This window comes from Oncorhynchus keta, chromosome 11 (assembly GCF_023373465.1).
Source record: "Oncorhynchus keta strain PuntledgeMale-10-30-2019 chromosome 11, Oket_V2, whole genome shotgun sequence".
Lineage (NCBI taxonomy): Eukaryota > Metazoa > Chordata > Actinopteri > Salmoniformes > Salmonidae > Oncorhynchus > Oncorhynchus keta.
The window spans coordinates 50,895,353-50,914,641 of record NC_068431.1 but is presented as its reverse complement, the minus strand read 5'-3'; the positions used below and the strand labels follow the sequence as shown (position 1 = coordinate 50,914,641).

The 19,289-nt window shown below is 42.4% G+C and overlaps 2 protein-coding genes across 4 annotated transcripts in view; one reads left to right on the top strand and one right to left on the bottom strand.

Annotated features, from left to right (window-relative positions):
* The window catches only part of LOC118390540 (serine/threonine-protein kinase 26-like), a 25,354-nt gene extending 22,799 nt beyond the window's left edge, over window positions 1–2,555 (top strand). Inside the window, exons 7-11 of one of the 2 annotated variants that reach the window (XM_052457433.1) lie at window positions 19–167; window positions 295–388; window positions 523–585; window positions 688–815; window positions 965–2,555. In XM_052457433.1, the coding sequence (XP_052313393.1) occupies window positions 19–167; window positions 295–388; window positions 523–585; window positions 688–815; window positions 965–980 (450 nt within the window). In that variant the 3' untranslated portion in view covers window positions 981–2,555. Of the gene's footprint in view, window positions 1–18; window positions 168–294; window positions 389–522; window positions 586–687; window positions 820–964 lie in introns of those variants that run through there. The other variant, XM_035781204.2, reaches the window with a different exon arrangement.
* Window positions 2,129–19,289, bottom strand: LOC118390538 (FERM domain-containing protein 7-like). Of its 2 annotated transcripts, XM_035781199.2 has the most exons (13): window positions 19,123–19,289; window positions 17,137–17,306; window positions 16,327–16,431; window positions 12,705–12,747; window positions 10,869–10,947; window positions 10,605–10,702; window positions 10,354–10,468; window positions 9,980–10,127; window positions 9,625–9,720; window positions 9,265–9,428; window positions 9,100–9,168; window positions 8,842–8,917; window positions 2,129–4,357 (listed from the first exon to the last, which is right to left on the bottom strand). In XM_035781199.2, the coding sequence occupies exons 1-13, from the start codon at window positions 19,223–19,225 to the stop codon at window positions 3,254–3,256; spliced, it is 2,370 nt and encodes a 789-aa protein (XP_035637092.1). In that variant the 5' UTR covers window positions 19,226–19,289; the 3' UTR covers window positions 2,129–3,253. The 2 variants fall into 2 exon arrangements, with proteins under 2 accessions (XP_035637092.1, XP_035637093.1); XM_035781200.2 differs by lacking the exons at window positions 2,129–4,357; window positions 8,842–8,917; window positions 9,100–9,168 and having other exon boundaries at window positions 9,285–9,468.

The window sequence follows — 19,289 nt, the reverse complement described above, 5'->3', positions numbered from 1 at the left end:
CAATATTCCCCTTTATAGAGGCCAACAGCGAAGGAGCTTCTGAAGCACAAGTTCATAGTGAAGAATGCCAAGAAGACGTCCTACCTCACTGAGCTGATAGACCGGTTGAAACGCTGGAAAGCTGAGGGACACAGTGACGGAGACTCCAGCTCTGAAGACTCTGACTCGTGAGTAGTGAAGGCTCTTAACATTGTACCCCTTGACTAAGAGTTGGTAAAGATTTGATCGGAGACCCTGTCTGAACTACAGTAACATTTAACCTGTGGATAATCCTATCTGTTGTGTCTCTCCCAGGGAGTCCAGCAACAAGGAGAATGACTCCTCCCAGCCAGGCTGGTCCTTTACTACTGTTCGCAAGAAGAAAGACCCAAATGTGTCCAATGGAACGGTGAGTTGGTCTGAGGTGGGAGGACAGGGAAGTGAATGTAATTACAATGTTGTGTGATTAGTGGGCTAATGCAAACAATTCGGGAGAGTATCATGAGTCAAAAATGTTCTCCTCTGCTTTCCATTTGATGACAGGACCAAGGCCTCCTGAAGAAGTCTGCCAGCTTGACCACACTGATCGCCCCGGTATTCACTGAGGTAGAGACTGCTACACCAGCGCTCTTTTCTAACAGTTGTAAAGATGAGATGAGTCATCTATATTGTTTTGCCTGTCTGTCTCTCAATTTCCACTGCTCCTAGCTGCAGCGCAGGGATGGACAGATGAAGGGAGGGATAGAGGAGCTGGAGAAAAACCTCCACATGGCTGAGGACATCTGCCCTGGAGTCACAGACAAGATGGTCAACCGGATCATCGACAAGTTCCAGAGGTGAGTTAGGGGACAGCAGGGGAGGGGGGGGGCTATAGGTAGTGACGTAGACTAGACTATTGGCTGGATGGTTCTTCTGGAGATTACATGTTACAATTTGGAGCAGGTGGCATTCAACTGTGTTTTCTTTCTGTGGACTTTTCCATCAGATTTTCTGTGAGTTAGTGGCATGTGGAGGGCAGGTTTAGACGCTTGATGAGGACCACGCCTCCAGAGTGCATCATCAGCCTCTATGCCTTTTCCCATCATCCCCCATTCCTTTTCCCACCATCCTCCATGCCTCTCCTCTGATCAGCCCCCAGCAGGACCATTGGATGCAGGGAAAGAGGGAGGACTCCTGCTGTGCACACTCACTGATCTTATAACCAAAAATGTTATTTTTTATTTGTATGTATATTTGTTGAAATATGTTTATGCTATTTTATTTAACCCATTTTAAAAGTAGGCTCAAGCGTGTTACTGTTATATTAGTCAACAGTATTTTAGTTTTGTAATATTTTAAGTATTTTTTAAATTTTTATTATAAGGACGTAACATCAATCTTCTGCTGAGCATAAGACGTCTACTTAAGTCAGATATTAAGGATAGTTCAGTTTTCAATTTTGAGTTCATTTTTTTTTTTACTGCTACTAAAAATGTTTAAGTAGCTATATTGTAGATGTTCAGTGTACTGCACTTGTTTCTGATGTCTAGCTTACCATCTTCATGTCACTTGTAGCATTTAGAAACCTGCTGTTTGGAGAACTGCATATCTAGTCAAACCACAGGAGTTCAATACCTCTGCTGAGAGCAGTCCGTGGGTGGGGGAAAGGCTCAGACCAGTGGATGTCTGTAAACGGAAACTTCTGTTCGGTGACAATTGGAAAGGGGGTCACTTGTTTTGGGCATTAGGAAAGACTGTATCGGAAATGGGAAGACTTTGCTGTGCAAAAGATGTATCGCGCTCCCTCTCATTCCAAAAGATCCGAATCATATCTATGTTAGGGGATCGTAGCTCGAGAAGGGCAATCCTATTGGAGGCTTTGGAGATCTACTTCTGAAGGAAATATGCACTGCACACACTTTGATGGGGGTGCAGCTTTTTCTAAATATGCTTGCTAGTTTATTTCCCTACTTAGACTAGATCTCAAGGGAGACGGGGTACTTTTCTGTCTTAAAGACACTATGCTCTCCCTCTACCAAAAATACTTGACAAGTGCTCAAGTGAAATGGCAATGTCGGTATTGTAATGTTTGAAACATTGGTCTGAGTCCTTGAGTACTCTACGGGGAGTCGCGTCCTTTTGAACAAATCCCAAATAAATATTTTCTTGAGAATGTTATCAGCCAAGCTCAGACGCATACATACAAAAGGGTGCCATCTTTGGTGTGGTGGTGACAGAGCCCCTTTTGGAAGGGAGGATGTATGCCAACTTAACATCCAATGGTGCCTAATACTTAGTTGTAGTGATATTCTCTATTTAATTATGGTCATGTATCATCGAATGCATTAAATAGTAATGATATGTTTGTGAAGGCAATAATGCATTTGATCATTGCATATTTTTGTATTTCCTCATCAATTACATGCAGGTGGAAAACAAGTTTTTTTTTTTTATATTTCTGTATCTGAACTTTATAAAAGAAACTGTTGACTTAGCTTTACAGGAAGCTGTCAAATGTATATATTGGATAGTCTTTGCTTCAATCGTTGCAAAATTCATTTTGGTTTGGTTTTGAAAATAAATATTTAAATTATGAATTTCTGTTTTTTATTTTTATTGAATGTGTCAGTATTCCATGAAAATACATTGAATTGCATCAGTATCTTTCAACGGCAGAATGGTGGACAAGTCGACAGTATTCCCATTTTGTTTCTGTAGACGGTCCACTTCCTGTTATGTGCAGCTAAGTAGTGCATAGAAAGTCATTCTTTCCACAGTCCTTGCGGTCTTTGAAACCACGTTTTCAAAAGGCTTGTTTCATTAGGAATATTCCAATAACAGTTGGAGTTCCTTAGACTGTTGACAGTGAGGTGAGACCAGTACAGTAGCCTATAAGGTCCATCAAAATCCAGCACTGAAATGGTAAGACTCGGAAGAGGGTCTGTTTTGTCTTTCATCAGAGTACTCATCTTATGTGGTGGAAGTAATTACATTTGTTAATGTAAAGTCTATTCCCAAACAATGTGAATTGTCTGACGGTTTCTTCAAGGCATACTTATGAAGTCAGGTCCATCAGTTTGCTGTGTCTCTCATGCCTTCATCTTCAAATATGACCAGTGACCGGAACCATCGGGGCCTGTGGGAATGACTCAGACTGGGGGTATGGTCACAAAGACCCTTTTTAGAGATTTATCGGGTCAGTAGGACCTCCCATTGTGACCACAGGCCCACCAAAGAGAATACGCTGTGATTGGCTAGGGATAGCGCCACTACAAATACTAACGCTCTGATTGGCTCATGACTGCTTTGTTGCTGCACTGCCTTCAGGGTCACTTAAGTTAAAGGAGTCTTCCTCCCCCTCGTCCAGCTGCAGACTACCAGATGAAATGCGCATCCGAGCCAGGGGGCCAGAGCGCACCAGTTTCCCTAGCCCTGGGCAGTAGTATGGGAACATGACGTCTGAGTCACTGAGGCTGATCTCTCCACTTCCTGTCCTGCTCCCGGCCCCTAGCACGCACACAGAGGCGGGCCGTTCAGGCATGGGGGACAGGTTAAGAGGGAGGTGTGTTGGGCGTGCAGGCGAGTGTCGGCGTGATAGGTGAGGGTAGTGACCTAGAGGGCGGAACTCTGCTGCTGGAGCGGAGGGCCGGAGGACCTTCACATCAGACTGGCTCCAGGAGCGCTTGGGCAGGCCTGCCTGGTAGCTGGAGTCATCACTGAAGTGGCCTGCCGTCTCCTCTCTGCCAAATTCCCTCCGACCAGCACCACAACCAGCCAGAGTGGCAGCATACAGCCCCGGAGCGATAGCCATGCTTGGAGGCACGTTGTAGTGATGACGCTGGCGCCGCAGACCGGGAGACAAGGAGGAGGGGTTGGAGAAACTGGAGGAGCGGATGAACTCGTCCAGGAGGGCGGCCTGGGGAGCAGGCCTTGGGCCGTAGTGGGACAGAGGCAGTGGGGCTGGAGCGTGGTCCAAGGAGAAAGAGGAGCAGCCAGACATGTAGGCCTGAGCAGAGAGGGGCAGGATGGGGTGCAGCTCCAGGCAGGGGTAGGGGTAAAGGTGAGAGTGAGGGCTGGGGTAGAGCAGGACCAGCTGCTGTGTATTGGCCAGCAGTCGGCCCCTCTGAGGCCCCTCAGCCACACTGCTGCTGCGGTTGAAGCTCTGGGTGGCCCTCTCACTGTGGCACCGAAGACCCTTGGGCCCCTGTAGCGCTGTGGGCCCTGGCTCAGCCCCAGAGAAGGAAGAGGAGCGAGACTGGCCGAAGGCAGAAGTGTGTGCAGAGTGGGGCGGGGGGCCCTCCAGATCCATCGTGGTGAACAGCACCTCCACAGCAGACTGACTGCGCTTCCCACCCGGGGCACAGTCGGGATGGGGGAACCCACAGGTCTGCTCATACACCTGGAACACACACACACCCTGATATCACTGACAGCAGGTGTGTAACTTTCACCATTGTACATGGACCCCCCCCACACACACACACATTCATTTTTTTTTTTAATTGTCCCCCCAAATTGTATTTATCACAGTGTGATACAAAATGCGGCGCCGGTGTGCTTTAGGATCATGCAGACGCCTTATAGCGTTGGGAAGGCTGTTTTCCGGCACAGCGAGATGAACAGAAGCAGCTGCTTTCTGTTGAGCTTTTTCTCTGAGTTCCATAAGAAAGCAGAGCAGAAACTGTCTACTCCTTAGTTGATTGATCTAGCTGGCAAGGTAACTGCTGTTTGAAAACAATTATTTGCTCCCAGTGCTGAGCGAGTGGTGTAACTGACATGTTATGTTAGCTAATGTTTAATACCCTCTCGACTGAAGGGAATGAACTACTAGCAGCTAGTTAGCTTTCCAGTAGCTACCACAGCCAGATCAGGTCTAGCTCGCCTCTAGCTATCTGTCAGGTGGCAGTATTTAACAGCTGTTGTGTGTATGGAAATGTTTTGTAGCCTTTGTTTTGTCCCGTTTCAACAGAAGTCAGTTTGATGTTGTACCAATTAGCTAGAGCTAGCCAAAATCACACTACACCTGAATCAATGAAATCAGTAGCCAACCGATTGAAGACTAATATTCTGATGTTGTTTCAGAGCAATGTGAGTTTTTATTAGTCACTATAGCAATGTAACATTGTTGATCTTCAGTTTTCCCAGCTAATTCCCTACTTTTTAGACTGACACGGTATAAACAGCTCTACAGGCAACATTGTCATAGTGTTGTGTACTGACTGTGCACTGTGCTCATCATGTCTTAGCAGAATCAGATGGTGACAGGTGTCCCTGCAGCTTATGTGAATTTTGAGGTATAGTGAATGGATGAAAAGTTCCATCTTGAGTTGATGGGTATTCCGGCTACAGTCTGGGATCTGTGAATAATGGTCATTTCAATTATTGAACCGTTGATTCTATTCTTGGATAATATAATGTATAAATGTACACCAAGGTAATTATTTGCGCAGGATCAGATGGTGACAGGGGTTTCATCAGGGTCAAGCAGCCAGAGAAGACCAGTCTGTGACAGCGCAGAGGTGAACTTTGCAGATACAACACTTTATTCTCTCAGTGCAGTAAACACTGGACAAGCCAGAAGCTTCAAAGATTGAAACTATTTTAAGGCAGTCTGACAGACCTTTAAAGTTGATATCCAAACTGTATCCAGGGTTTATAGAGGCTTTTCCCGATGACACAAAACATGTCAAAGAAAAATGTGAGGAAGACCTGGGAGACGCTACTGATGATGCACGGATACAGATGTTAGAATGCCCAATCATGTATAATCTCAGACATAAATTACTGCCGTTTTTTGACCATCCAGTGAACCTGAATATCATGCATGTCATTATTCTGCTAGAGGTCTAAAACACAAAAGGGGACATATTTGCAGTCTTGTGAAGGCTGACTGAATTCTGGCAAAGAGTACATTCTTTAATCTCAGCATGTCTACAGATTCTCACTTTTGGTTTCCTTATAAATGTGGATACTGGGGGCTGTTATCAGAAGAAACTGTGTAATCTAGAATTTATAGAGGCTAAGAAATGCAAACGCCATTAATTGGAAGGTTGGCATTTCTTCCATCCATTGTGGGAGGATAACCAAGTTATGTATCGCTAGATTTGATTTATTACAAGATTAAGGGTATACTATGCAACTTCCATAAGGTCTGGATGCCTTATACTGAATACTGTACAACAAAAGGAGTCTGTATTGAAAACATGCCCACGTCAGGGGAGATAACTATTTAGGCAATCCCAAGGTGCTGGGCTGCTCAGTCCTGGCCCTGGGGGTCTGCCGTACTGTTGGTTGTAGAGGTCGACCGATTAATCGGAATAGCCGATTAATTAGGGCCGATTTCAAGTTTTCATAACAATCGGAAATCTGTATTTTTGGACACCAATTTTTTTAAACTAGGCAAGTCAGTTAAGAACACATTCTTATTTTCAATGACGGCCTAGGAACGGTGGGTTAACTGCCTTGTTCAGGGGCAGAACAACAGAGTTTTACCTTGTCAGCTCAGGGATTCAATCTTGCAACCTTACGGTTAACTAGTCCAATGCTCTAACCACCTGCTTTACATTGCACTCCACGAGGAGCCTGCCTGTTACGCGAATGCAGTAAGAAGCCACGGTAAGTTGCTAGCTAGCATTAAACTTATCTTTTTAAAAAATCAATCAATCAATCGTTATAACTACACATGGTTGATGATATTACTAGTTTATCTAGCATGTCCTGCGTTGCATATAATCGTTGCGGTGCGCCTTCGTGAAAAAGGACTGTCGTTGCTCCAACGTGTACCTAACCATAGACACCAATGCCTTTCTTAAAATCAATATACAGAAGTATATATTTTTAAACCTGCATATTTAGCTAAAAGAAAGGTTAGCAGGCAATATTAACCAGGTGAAATTGTGTCACTTCTCTTGTGTTCATTGCACGCAGAGTCAGGATATATGCAACAGTTTGGGCCGCCTGGCTTATTTGCCAGAATTTTACGGAATTATGACATATAACATTGAAGGTTGTGCAATGTAACAGCAATATTTAGACTTAGAGTTGCCACCCGTTTGATAAAATACCGAACGGTTCCATATTTCACTGAAAGAATAAACATTTTGTTTTCGAAATGATAGTTTCGGGATTCGACCATATTAATGACCTACGGCTCGTATTTCTGTGTGTTATTATGTTATAATTAAGTTTATGATTTGATAGAGCAGTCTGACTGCGTGATGGTAGGCACCAGCAGGCTCGTAAGCATTCATTCAAACAGCACTTTTGTGCTTTTGCCAGCAGCTCTTTGCTGTGCTTCAAGCATTGAGCTGTTTATGACTTCAAGCCTATCAACTCCCGAGATGAGGCTGGTGTAACCGATGTGAAATGGTTAGCTAGTTAGCGGGGTGCGCGCCAAAAGCGTTTCAAACGTCACTCGCTCTGAGACTTGGAGTAGTTGTTACCCTTGCTCTGCATGGGTAATGCTGGGAGTGAGACCGAGTCAAGACTGAGACCGGGAGGGGGACAAGGGTTCGGAGACCAGAAAAATGCGGTGCAGGTCATACTGTTCTTCACATATTATATCAAATAAAATATATGTTAGTTAGCGAGCCAGCCAGCTAACATTAGCTAGCTAACAGTACGATTTAATTAGATAAACTACTTTCTAACTAAATTTGAAATGTATAATATCTGAAAATGTAGCTAGGTAGACTCTCTTACCTGTAAACATGGATGAATGCTTCTCCCTCTCTGCCACAGATGCCATGGTTGCCCTTAGTTTTGAAGATGTAATCTGGAGACAGGTGTTTCATAGAACAGCCTGTATTTTCTCTTTTTGACTCCCTCCGCATATTTGAACCTTCGACCTACTAAGCTGTCATCCTCTACTTCCACCGTGCATTCCACAGATTTCAAAGCTCTGACCTCCAGAAAGTGGAGGGCAAACACTTTTGCAGTTATTTGTGCTATCTTTCATAAAAATCCACTTTAGAAATCATTACGTACACATACTGAGCAGACCTTTGTTATAGACAGAAGCGTGCTACATAGCAGACCAACCCAAACTCATCTCTCTGCATGTCCAGCGCAGCCATTATCTCAGCCCATCATGGCTAGCGGGAAGGTTCCTGACTTTTTCTGTGACAAAACCAAATAGGCTCCTAATTTAACAATTTGATTTGTTTTGACAGATAGCATACAAGTTTGTTATTAATGCGCATGAAAGTTCACATTTTCCAGAAGACATTTTCTGCCAAAAATGTCTGTTGGGATGGTGTCTGATGGTGTCAATGTTGACAGCATCAACATTGATTTGGCTCACTTATACTTTGCATTGGCAAGATGGTGAAACCCATTCAGAAGTAGAGTACACAAAGTGCTGCTTGCTTGATGGCACATAGAGTACGAGGCATGCGGACCAATTTAAGGGAATGGAGGTGGCGTGAAGTCTAACACATTGCAAGAAAATTCAGCTTCAGCAAGAACAGGAGTCCATTTGCACCTTGAGACACAGGAATGCATTTAGAACAGAGACTGGCACTGAGCCGGAGGTTTGAAACGCATACAGGAGGAACTGAACTGTGAGACACCTAGTTCTGTCATCTCAAAAGAGCATGTGTGGTCATACTACAACCTTACCTCATATCACAAACCTCCGTTGTCAAAACAAACTGACCAACAACAAAAAAATGCAGAAGTGAGCCGTTGGAATTGACTCACAGGAAATCTCCTATTGCACTTGTGCATTTACAAGTTTGGTTTAGAGCACATGCAATTATGCTAATTGTTTATCAATCAAATCGCAATTGATTTAAAGTGTCTTTCACTCGGTCTCAACACCCTTTAAATTCTGTTTTGAATAATAATACAACAAAGAAATCCATATAATAGAAGGCCCTGTACCTGTTTGGAGACATCAGTGAGGAGGTCAGGGGAGGACCTGCACTGCCTGTTATCATAGTGGGCCTTGTAGAACTTCCTGGAACATAGAGGTTTAGAAAGACAAGGGTTTATTGCTTGGCTTAACCATATTCAAGCAATGCAAACCTTTCTTTCTGGACTTAAAAACAACTTCAATGAAGATTCTCCATTAAGATTGCTTTTCAGTCCAGAACTAGGCTTAATCTGTGTTCGGGAAACCTCCCCAATAAGTGTTGTAACCTTTCAAAAGGCATGTTCTTCCTCCCCCCTCTCCTGACACAGTCCAACAGTTGTTTCTGGGTCCTACCACTAGAGAGAGGGGTAGCACAGTGTTATCAAACTGAGTAAACGGTAAAGGCTTTTGACAAATGAATAAATTCCCCCTTACGTATCTAGTGGTCTGACCTGTATCTGAAGCAGGAGCCTTTACTGTAGAGGAAGGACTTGTGTCGGGACTTGGGCTCCTCAGAGAGACGGAAGAAGGCGTGGTACTCTACACACGTCTTCCAGAAGGCCTTACACACATCACGGCTGGCCATGGCTAGCTCTACCGTGTCCTTACGAGAGGGCTGACCACACACACAAACACACATGTAATAGAGATCATTTCTGTGGAAATAAAGCAGCATGTTGTTTGAATAAAACCACATGTAACCAACAAACAGACAAACACCTGGTAACTAATAAAATCCTGTTCGACCACTCAGTCACACTTAACGTCTCAAACGGAAAAAAAAAAAAAAAAAAAAAAAAAAAAAAACTCACCACAATCTTAGCATGGAGTTTAATCAAAAAATGCTTTCTTTTAAAACTCAGTTTGCGGATTGAGGCCCAGCTGAAAGTGTTTATCTTGGTGTTGCCCTGGGAGAAGAGAGAAACATAGTTCAAGAGTACAAACTGACAAGCAGTCCAAATGTAAAGCTCTGTATTAAATACTTCTCTCTTGGTTCTGTTTACTTCTTGGCATATCTGTTTCCAGCGCCTGTCTCTCTAAAAAAGACATAGTCCACACTGTACAATCCACTGTAATAACATGCAAGAACATAGTATATTATACATGCCCTATGAACAACTCCTGTACATCTCATTAAGAGGTCTTTGTGACGAGCCCAGCCATTACCTGGAAGACCAACACTCCAGAGTGTGTGATGGCCAGGTTGATCTTGGTTCCCTCTCCATCATTGGCAGCCTGTGGGCGGATCCCGTACATGTCCAGCTTCCGAGCCACCTCTAGCAGCTGGCTGTCTGCCTCACCTGGTGTCTGGCCCCTGGAACATACGCAGCACCAGCAACAGCCTACATTCACCTAACCACCAAACCCCCTGTCACCTCAACACGATGCGACAGTCACCTCACTGCCAGAACCATCACGCCTTCACACCTGGTATGCCTGAGTCATTAACTACTTCAGTGAGCAGTGTAGGCCCTATTCTGCCCCCTCCCAGCTACCAGAGAGCCCCAAGCCTCTGACCCTTGAGCCCGGGAGGTATCTACCTGTGCCTCTTGTGGAAGCGCAGGATCTTCTTGTGGAGGCACTCCTGGTTGGGTACATAGTTCTTGGTCGCTAGATGTTGCAAGTCAAGTTCCTCCTTGTAGTCACCTAGCTCTGCTACAAGTGTAAGGAAAGAGTGGAGACATCACCACAAACACAAGCCACTATTATGATAAAACTGTAGTTCAATTGTTATCATGATCATATTATGTGGCTTTACTCTTCAACGACAAACCCCAGGGGCTCTACTTACACTGCAGTAAATGTGAGACGAGGAGAGCAGCGCTGTTATCATTGCAAGTAAGACTCCCATTGGACAAATCCTGTTTAATCTGCAATGCAAACAGGTACCTGCAAGAGGGAACTTGAATAAGCTTGAATTTGTCTTGAATAAGCATCATGTCTCTCTGTACCAAATAAGTTCCCTTCGTCAAGAGGTCCAAACCATTTGTATAGCTGGGGCAAATGTCAATTGGCACAACCTTTTTCAACAGAAGAACAAGAGAGAGTGACCTACCTGGTCAGTTCTTTCTGCAGCTGCCCTGGGTCTGGGGGGAAGAACTTCACTATGAAGCGGAACGTTGGATCACTGGTGTCTGTAGGAGAGAGGAACAATATCCTTGATGCTCATTCCCCATTGTTTTAGTACGACAGATAGCATGATTCAGTCCACATAGCAGAATTCACAAGCCTTTGCATAAATTACAGTTGAAGTCGGAAGTTTATATACACTTAGGTTGGAGTCATTAAAACTAGTTTTTCAACCACTCCACAAATTTCTTGTTAACAAACTATAGTTTTGGCAAGTCGGTTAGGACATCTACTTTGTGCATGACACAACTAATTTTTCCAACAATTGTTTACAGACAGATTATTACACTTAGAACCTACTGTATCACAATTCCAGTGGGTCAGAAGTTTACATACATTGAGTTGACTGTGCCTTTAAACTGCATGAAAAATTATAGAAAATTATGTCATGGGTTTAGAAGCTTCTGATAGGCTAATTGACATAATTTGAGTCAATTGGAGGTGTATCTGTGGATGTATTTCAATGCCTACCTTCAAACTCAGTGCCTCTTTGCTTGACATCATGGGAAAATCAAAAGAAATCAGCCAAGGCCTCAGAAAAGAAATTGTAGACCTCCACAAGTCTGGATCATCATTGGGAGCAATTTCCAAACGCCTGAATGTACCACGTTCATCTGTACAAACAATAGTACGCAAGTATAAACACCATGGGACCACGCAGCCGTCATACCGCTCAGGAAAGAGGCGCATTCTGTCTTCTAGAGATGGACATACTTTGGTGCGAAAAGTGCAAATCAATCCCAGATCAACAGTAAAGGACCCTGTGAAGATGCTGAAGGAAACAGGTACAAAAGTATCTATATCCACAGTGAAACGAGTCCCATATCGACATAACCTGAAAGGCCGCTCATCAAGGAAAAAGCTACTGTTCCAAAACCGCCATAAAAAAGTCAGACTACGGTTTGCAACTGCACATGGGGACAAAGAGTGTACTTTTTGGAGAAATGTCCTCTGGTCTGATGAAACAAAAATAGAACTGTTTGGCTATAATGACCATCGTTATGTTAGGAGGAAAAAGGGAGAGGATTGCAAGTCGAAGAACACCATCCCTACCGTGAAGCATGGGGGTGGCAGCATCATGTTGTGGGGGTGCTTTGCTGCAGGAGGGACTGGTGCACTTCACAAAATAGGTGACATCATGAGGAGGAAAAGTATGTGGATATATTGAAGCAACATCTCAAGACATCAGTCAGGAAGATGACGCTTGGTCGAAAATGGGTCTTCCAAATGGACAATGACCCTAAGCATACCTCCAAAGTTGTGTCAAAATGGCTTAAGGATAACAAAGTCAAGGTATTGGAGTGTCCATCACAAAGCCCTGACCTCAATCCTATAGAAAATTTGTGGGCAGAACTGAAAAAGCATGTGTGAGCAAGGAGGCCTACAAACCTGACTCAGTTACACCAGCTCTGTCAGGAGGAATGGGCCAAAATTCACCCAACTTATTGTGGGAAACTTGTGGAACGCTCCCCGAAACGTTTGACCCAAGTTAAACAATTTACAGGTAATGCTACCAAATACTAATTGAGTGTATGTAAACTTCTGACCCACTGGGAATGTGATGAAAGAAATTAAAGCTGAAATAAATCATTCTCTACTATTATTCTGACATTTCACATTCTTAAAATAAAGTGGTGATCCTAACCATCCTAAAAAAAATGTTTTTTTTTACTTGGATTCAATGTCAGGAATTGTGACAAAATTAGTTTAAATGTATTTGGCTGAGGTGTAACTTCCGACTTCAACTGTACCTGCAACTTACTTTTGACTTGCTTGGCCAGGGGCTTTAGCAGTTCCAACCACATCTGGGATTAGAAATACAGATCAGATTAGCATCCAAAGCTTGGAGTGACATCATTTAGTGTACCTTTTTTGTTCACACTTTATTTGGATATTCCATCAGTAGATGCTCGACAGATGGTCATAATATCAACAAACTATCTGTTGATAAGCAACTGCTTGCTAGCGTTAGCACAGTGACTGAAAGTCTATGGATATCTGCCAGCATGTTAGTTAGCTAGTTAGCATTGGCTTGCAAAACGACCTCGAAATTCCTTCATACTAGACAGAGAGACATAAGAATGTTATCCACAAGTTCATCTGACTCTGGGGAAGTACATCAAGGGCCTCATTGCCAAAATTCCGAATTATCCCTTTAAGGTTAGGGTTAGGATAAGGTTTAAGGTTAGGGTTAGGATAAGGTTTAAGGTTAGGATAAGGTTTAAGGTTAGGGTTAGGTTAAGGTTAGGATGAGGTTTAAGGTTAGGGTTAGGATAAGGTTTAAGGTTAGGGTTAGGATAAGGTTTAAGGTTTAAGGTTAGGATAAGGTTTAAGGTTAGGATAAGGTTTAAGGTTAGGATAAGGTTTAAGGTTAGGGTTAGGATAAGGTTTAAGGTTAGGATGAGGTTTAAGGTTAGGGTTAGGATAAGGTTTAAGGTTAGGGTTAGGATGAGGTTTAAGGTTAGGGTTAGGATAAGGGTTAGGGTTAGGATAAGGTTAGGGTTAGGATGAGGTTTAAGGTTAGGGTTAGGATAAGGGTTAAGGTTAGGGTTAGGATAAGGTTTAAGGTTAGGATAAGGTTTAAGGTTAGGATAAGGTTTAAGGTTAGGATAAGGTTTAAGGTTAGGGTTAGGATAAGGTTTAAGGTTAGGATGAGGTTTAAGGTTAGGGTTAGGATAAGGTTTAAGGTTAGGGTTAGGATGAGGTTTAAGGTTAGGGTTAGGATAAGGGTTAGGGTTAGGATAAGGTTTAAGGTTAGGGTTAGGATAAGGTTTAAGGTTAGGGTTAGGATGAGGTTTAAGGTTAGGGTTAGGATAAGGGTTAGGATAAGGTTTAAGGTTAGGGTTAGGATGAGGTTTAAGGTTAGGGTTAGGATAAGGTTTAAGGTTAGGGTTAGGATAAGGTTTAAGGTTAGGGTTAGGATAAGGTTTAAGGTTAGGGTTAGGATGAGGTTTAAGGTTAGGATGAGGTTTAAGGTTAGGGTTAGGATAAGGTTTAAGGTTAGGGTTAGGATAAGGTTTAAGGTTTAAGGTTAGGATAAGGGTTAAGGTTAGGATAAGGTTTAAGGTTAGGATAAGGTTTAAGGTTAGGGTTAGGATAAGGTTTAAGGTTAGGATGAGGTTTAAGGTTAGGGTTAGGATAAGGTTTAAGGTTAGGGTTAGGATGAGGTTTAAGGTTAGGGTTAGGATAAGGGTTAGGGTTAGGATAAGGTTTAAGGTTAGGATGAGGTTTAAGGTTAGGGTTAGGATAAGGGTTAGGGTTAGGATAAGGTTTAAGGTTAGGGTTAGGATAAGGGTTAGGATAAGGTTTAAGGTTAGGGTTAGGATAAGGGTTAGGGTTAGGATAAGGGTTAGGATAAGGTTTAAGGTTAGGGTTAGGATAAGGGTTAGGGTTTAAGGTTAGGATAAGGTTTAAGGTTAGGATAAGGTTTAAGGTTAGGATAAGGTTTAAGGTTAGGATAAGGTTTAAGGTTAGGATGAGGTTTAAGGTTAGGGTTAGGATAAGGTTTAAGGTTAGGGTTAGGATGAGGTTTAAGGTTAGGGTTAGGATAAGGGTTAGGATAAGGTTAGGGTTAGGATGAGGTTTACGGTTAGGGTTAGGATAAGGGTTAAGGTTAGGGTTAGGATAAGGTTTAAGGTTAGGATAAGGTTTAAGGTTAGGATAAGGTTTAAGGTTAGGATAAGGTTTAAGGTTAGGGTTAGGATAAGGTTTAAGGTTAGGATGAGGTTTAAGGTTAGGGTTAGGATAAGGTTTAAGGTTAGGGTTAGGATGAGGTTTAAGGTTAGGGTTAGGATAAGGGTTAGGGTTAGGATAAGGTTTAAGGTTAGGGTTAGGATGAGGTTTAAGGTTAGGGTTAGGATAAGGTTTAAGGTTAGGGTTAGGATAAGGTTTAAGGTTAGGGTTAGGATAAGGTTTAAGGTTAGGGTTAGGATGAGGTTTAAGGTTAGGGTTAGGATAAGGGATAGGGTTAGGATAAGGTTTAAGGTTAGGGTTAGGATGAGGTTTAAGGTTAGGGTTAGGATAAGGTTTAAGGTTAGGGTTAGGATAAGGTTTAAGGTTAGGGTTAGGATGAGGTTTAAGGTTAAGGTTAGGATGAGGTTTAAGGTTAGGGTTAGGATAAGGTTTAAGGTTAGGGTTAGGATAAGGTTTAAGGTTTAAGGTTAGGATAAGGTTTAAGGTTAGGATAAGGTTTAAGGTTAGGATAAGGTTTAAGGTTAGGGTTAGGATAAGGTTTAAGGTTAGGATGAGGTTTAAGGTTAGGGTTAGGATAAGGTTTAAGGTTAGGGTTAGGATGAGGTTTAAGGTTAGGGTTAGGATAAGGGTTAGGGTTAGGATAAGGTTTAAGGTTAGGATGAGGTTTAAGGTTAGGGTTAGGATAAGGGTTAGGGTTAGGGTTAGGATAAGGTTTAAGGTTAGGGTTAGGATAAGGGTTAGGGTTAGGATAAGGTTTAAGGTTAGGGTTAGGATAAGGGTTAGGGTTAGGATAAGGGTTAGGGTTAGGATAAGGTTTAAGGTTAGGGTTAGGATAAGGGTTAGGGTTAGGATAAGGGTTAGGATAAGGTTTAAGGTTAGGGTTAGGATAAGGGTTAGGGTTAGGATAAGGGTTAGGATAAGGGTTAGGGTTAGGATAAGGTTTAAGGTTAGGGCCAGTGGTGGAAAAAGTGCTCAATTGTCATGCTTGGGTAAAGGTTAAGATACGTTAATAGACAATGACTCAAGTAAAAGTGAGTCACCCAGTAAAATACTACTTGAGTAAGTCTAAAAATATTTGGTTTTAAATATACTTAAGTATCAAAAGTAAATGAAATTGCTCAAATGTACTTAAGTATCAAAAAGTAAAAGTATAAACCATTTCAAATTCCTTATATTAAGCAAACCATTTTTTTTTTAAATTGACGGACAGCCAGGGGCACACTCCAACACTCAGACATATTTACAAACGAAGCATTTGTGTTTGAGTCCGTCAGATCAGAGGCAGTAGGGATGACCAGGGATGTAGGGTTAGGGTTAGTGTGTGAATTTGACCATTTTCCTGTCAAAATATAATTGACTTTTGGGTGTCAGGGAAAATGTATGGAGTAAAAAGTACATTATTTTCTTTAAGAATGTAGTGAAGTAAAAGTTGGCAAAAATATAAATAGCAAAGTAAAGTACAGATACCTAAAAAAAAAATAGTTAAGTAAGTACTTCAAAGTATTTTTACTTAGATACTTTCCACCACTGATTAGGGCAAGAGTTAGTATAGTCAGTTGAAATGTTAGTGATAGTCTGTAAGCATCTACAGATGGAGAACCCAAATCATGTGTTACTCACTCCTCTTTTCATCCCTTAGTCGAACCTACATTTGAGTTACAGTACAGTATGTGTTCTACTGAATGACTTACATAACTGCCACACTGGTGACGGAACTCAAGGCCAAAATACTCTTTTTCCAACAGCTTCAGGTGCCCACATACTTTGTTGAAGAAATCATTTCCAAGGATCCGTTGCTGTAAACAGTAAATACGAAAGTTATACTTTGAAGTGTTCATTTGGCATTTTCTTTACTAAAAATACGTCATTCAGCTTACACGGATCACAACCAGATCTGAATCATTACTTATTTCCCCAACTAAGCTGTGTGAAGATGAGGAGTTTTGACATGACCTGACCATGCGTTTCACTGCAGAATAAAGAAAGAGTCAAATGATGAGAGGTAGGCTGGAACGAATGAAGGCGCTTTATGTTCAATATCCCAAGGGGATGAGGAAATCGGGCCACCTTAGACACTTTAAAACCCTTGCTAACTCAAAGCTGCCCTGCAGTCATTCACATCCGTCTGTACTGGACCACTCAGCAACCTCTTCTTCGTTGATCCACTTATTGTCCCTTCACTCATGACATAGATGCACAAAATGCCCCATGGCTTGGATGGAAAAATACTGCATACGGTCAACAGGGATAATGGGGTTTTAAAAGGAAGTGAAATGCATTGCCAACAGAGTACAATTGGAAGAAGAAGAATCTATTTATTTAACTGTAATAATAAAAATGATAGCATCTGAATATACTTCTGTTTACAATAAGCAGAGGTATTTCCGTTGACAAACACATAAGGCAGTGACTGTCTTTTGGCCCGTGTGTAAATCGATGAATACTTGTGACTTCTGGTCACAAGTTGACTGGAATATAGTTGTGAAAAATACACTTCTCACCTCAACCTCAAATATGCTCTCACTGTCATCCAAGAAGATGACCCGCAGTTTGAATGTGCCCTCTCTTTGTTTCTTGCGAACAACGACGGGTCTCGACTCTTGAGTTCGGTTCGGCTCGTGTCCACCTTGGCTCTCGGTCATCCTCACCCACTCGTCACGAGCAAAACACACTGACACAAAACAGCAGAACTGATGACATTTTGTCAGGCCCATCTTACAAACACTTTCTCAGGGAGTACAGGTGCTCGAAGCGTTTTTTTTTTGTGTTGTCAAAAAATATGACTTGAATAACTCAAATGTAAGTTTGATGGAATCATGGAAACTATTTGGACTCCACTAAAAAGGTATTTCAACAAAATGTTTCACATACCCTTTTCTCTTCTGTGGGTTTCATCATCCCCTCAATGATCCATCCTCACCAAATTCCAAGCAACATCGTTCAAAACCCACTATGAAGAGGGGAACCATCCTCTCTATCCTCTCCTCACTAACACAGGCACAGCTCCAAATAGATGGCTGCACTTTGGAAAAGGTCGCGCACGCATTAAATGTGTGTGTGTGTGTGTGTGTGTGTGAGATTACTGCAGTGATGCAAGGTCAGGTGGTCACTGGTAGCATCATCAGGAGCTCTCTGGAAAAAAGTAAGATACAGTACCGTAGAACGCCACTAGATGTCAGTGAGTGCATTTAACATGACCGCCATGTTCACTCAGGACTGTGAACTAGCTGGGACAGGTCTTTACAAAAAAACAAATCTGACTGAAGGTCTACCCTCTATTCTATATAATATTTTACTGGAGAGTAACATTCTAAAGAACCTGTTGTATTTTCCATAGGCAGAATGGCTAATGATTAATAGTACAAATGAGATCATTCACTCAATCGGAGATCATTCACTAGGTAGGGACAATGCAAATAAACAAGTTAAGCATGTGAAAAACACTCTTTTGCAAGCCATTTAGGCATAATTCATTACTGTACAGGGTGTGTATAGTAATTTCACTGATTTGGGTGTTCACCAATGCTCATGTTTGAAACAAGTTCAGAACGTTTGAATTCCTAAACAATTCTTCCGCAGCATTCCACAGAAAAGGACGTCTGATGTAAATTATCTTTGAAGAAATCTACAGAAAGCATTTCCTGTCACAAAAAAAAATCTACTGTGCATAAGAGCACATTCTCTGCCGTCTCTATGAGTCTGCCCCCATAGAGTGAGTGAAATCTGCCCCGCTAGGTGTCTAGCCTGTGGCTCTCTTTACCCTTTTGCATTTTAATGTCACGACTCTCCATGCAGAAAATTGATTCCCAATGATACCATTGAGAGGCTGGTTCACTAAGTGGAGAAAAACAAGAACAATGAGTCTCCAAACACTAAATGGTGACACTAAATGAGGAAAATATCCTGGAAATACAAGCGATTATTAAGTGGGAAGTATGTTTGAATGAGGATATGTCAGTTTGATTTGATGCCCTGCACTAAAAGGTCTTTGACTGCCGTAACAGATGAGGGTGACATTGCAGCGTTTGTTGATGTTACGGAGGTGACAGTGAGGCCTGCTCCTCTCTATAGCCTTCAGGCCCAGATATCCAGCACAAAAGCCATACATTGTCTCCAGGAATAGTCAGGTAAGTGACACTAAACTAAGCAAACAACAGGAACGTATACCGTAAGAAAAATACTACTACTATATTCCTACTCTAGATGTAGCTTGATAATCCTCCCCTCAATGAGGTTGTTTTTAGGTTCATCCTCTCCTCCAATACCAATAAGAGCATATTTGCCAGCTCTTAATGACCCAGCCATGTGTTTTACAGTAATTCATCTCCCTTGAATCTGTAAATACTCTCAACAGAGCGGAGATCAAATTACGGCAAAACAAAGCCCCGTGAGCAGAGCATTCACAGGCGTAATGAGCCATCTGTTCTGTCACGCCACCACAAAACAAATGTCATCAAACCCTTCGCTCTCTACCTTCCCTTTCTCACCTCCCTTTCTTTCCAGGTAAACTGTGGAGCTTTGTTTGTTCTGGAAGCAGGAACACCATGCTAACGTGAGTGTGTCGTGCTCCACCGACAGCTGCAGCCACATCACACATTGTTACAGTTGTAGCAGATTTTTTTTCTCCCCCGAACGGAAATTGGCTCACACCTGT

Excerpts from the sequence above, each read along its gene's own strand:
- LOC118390538 (XM_035781199.2), bottom strand. The coding sequence starts at position 19,225 with ATGTGGCTGCAGCTGTCGGTGGAGCACGACACACTCACGTTAGCATGG. Across the intron at positions 9,721-9,979 it reads CTGGAGTGTTGGTCTTCCAG|GGCAACACCAAGATAAACAC; the intron begins GTAATGGCTGGG and ends CTCTTCTCCCAG. Across the intron at positions 4,358-8,841 it reads TCACTGATGTCTCCAAACAG|GTGTATGAGCAGACCTGTGG; the intron begins GTACAGGGCCTT and ends TGTGTGTTCCAG.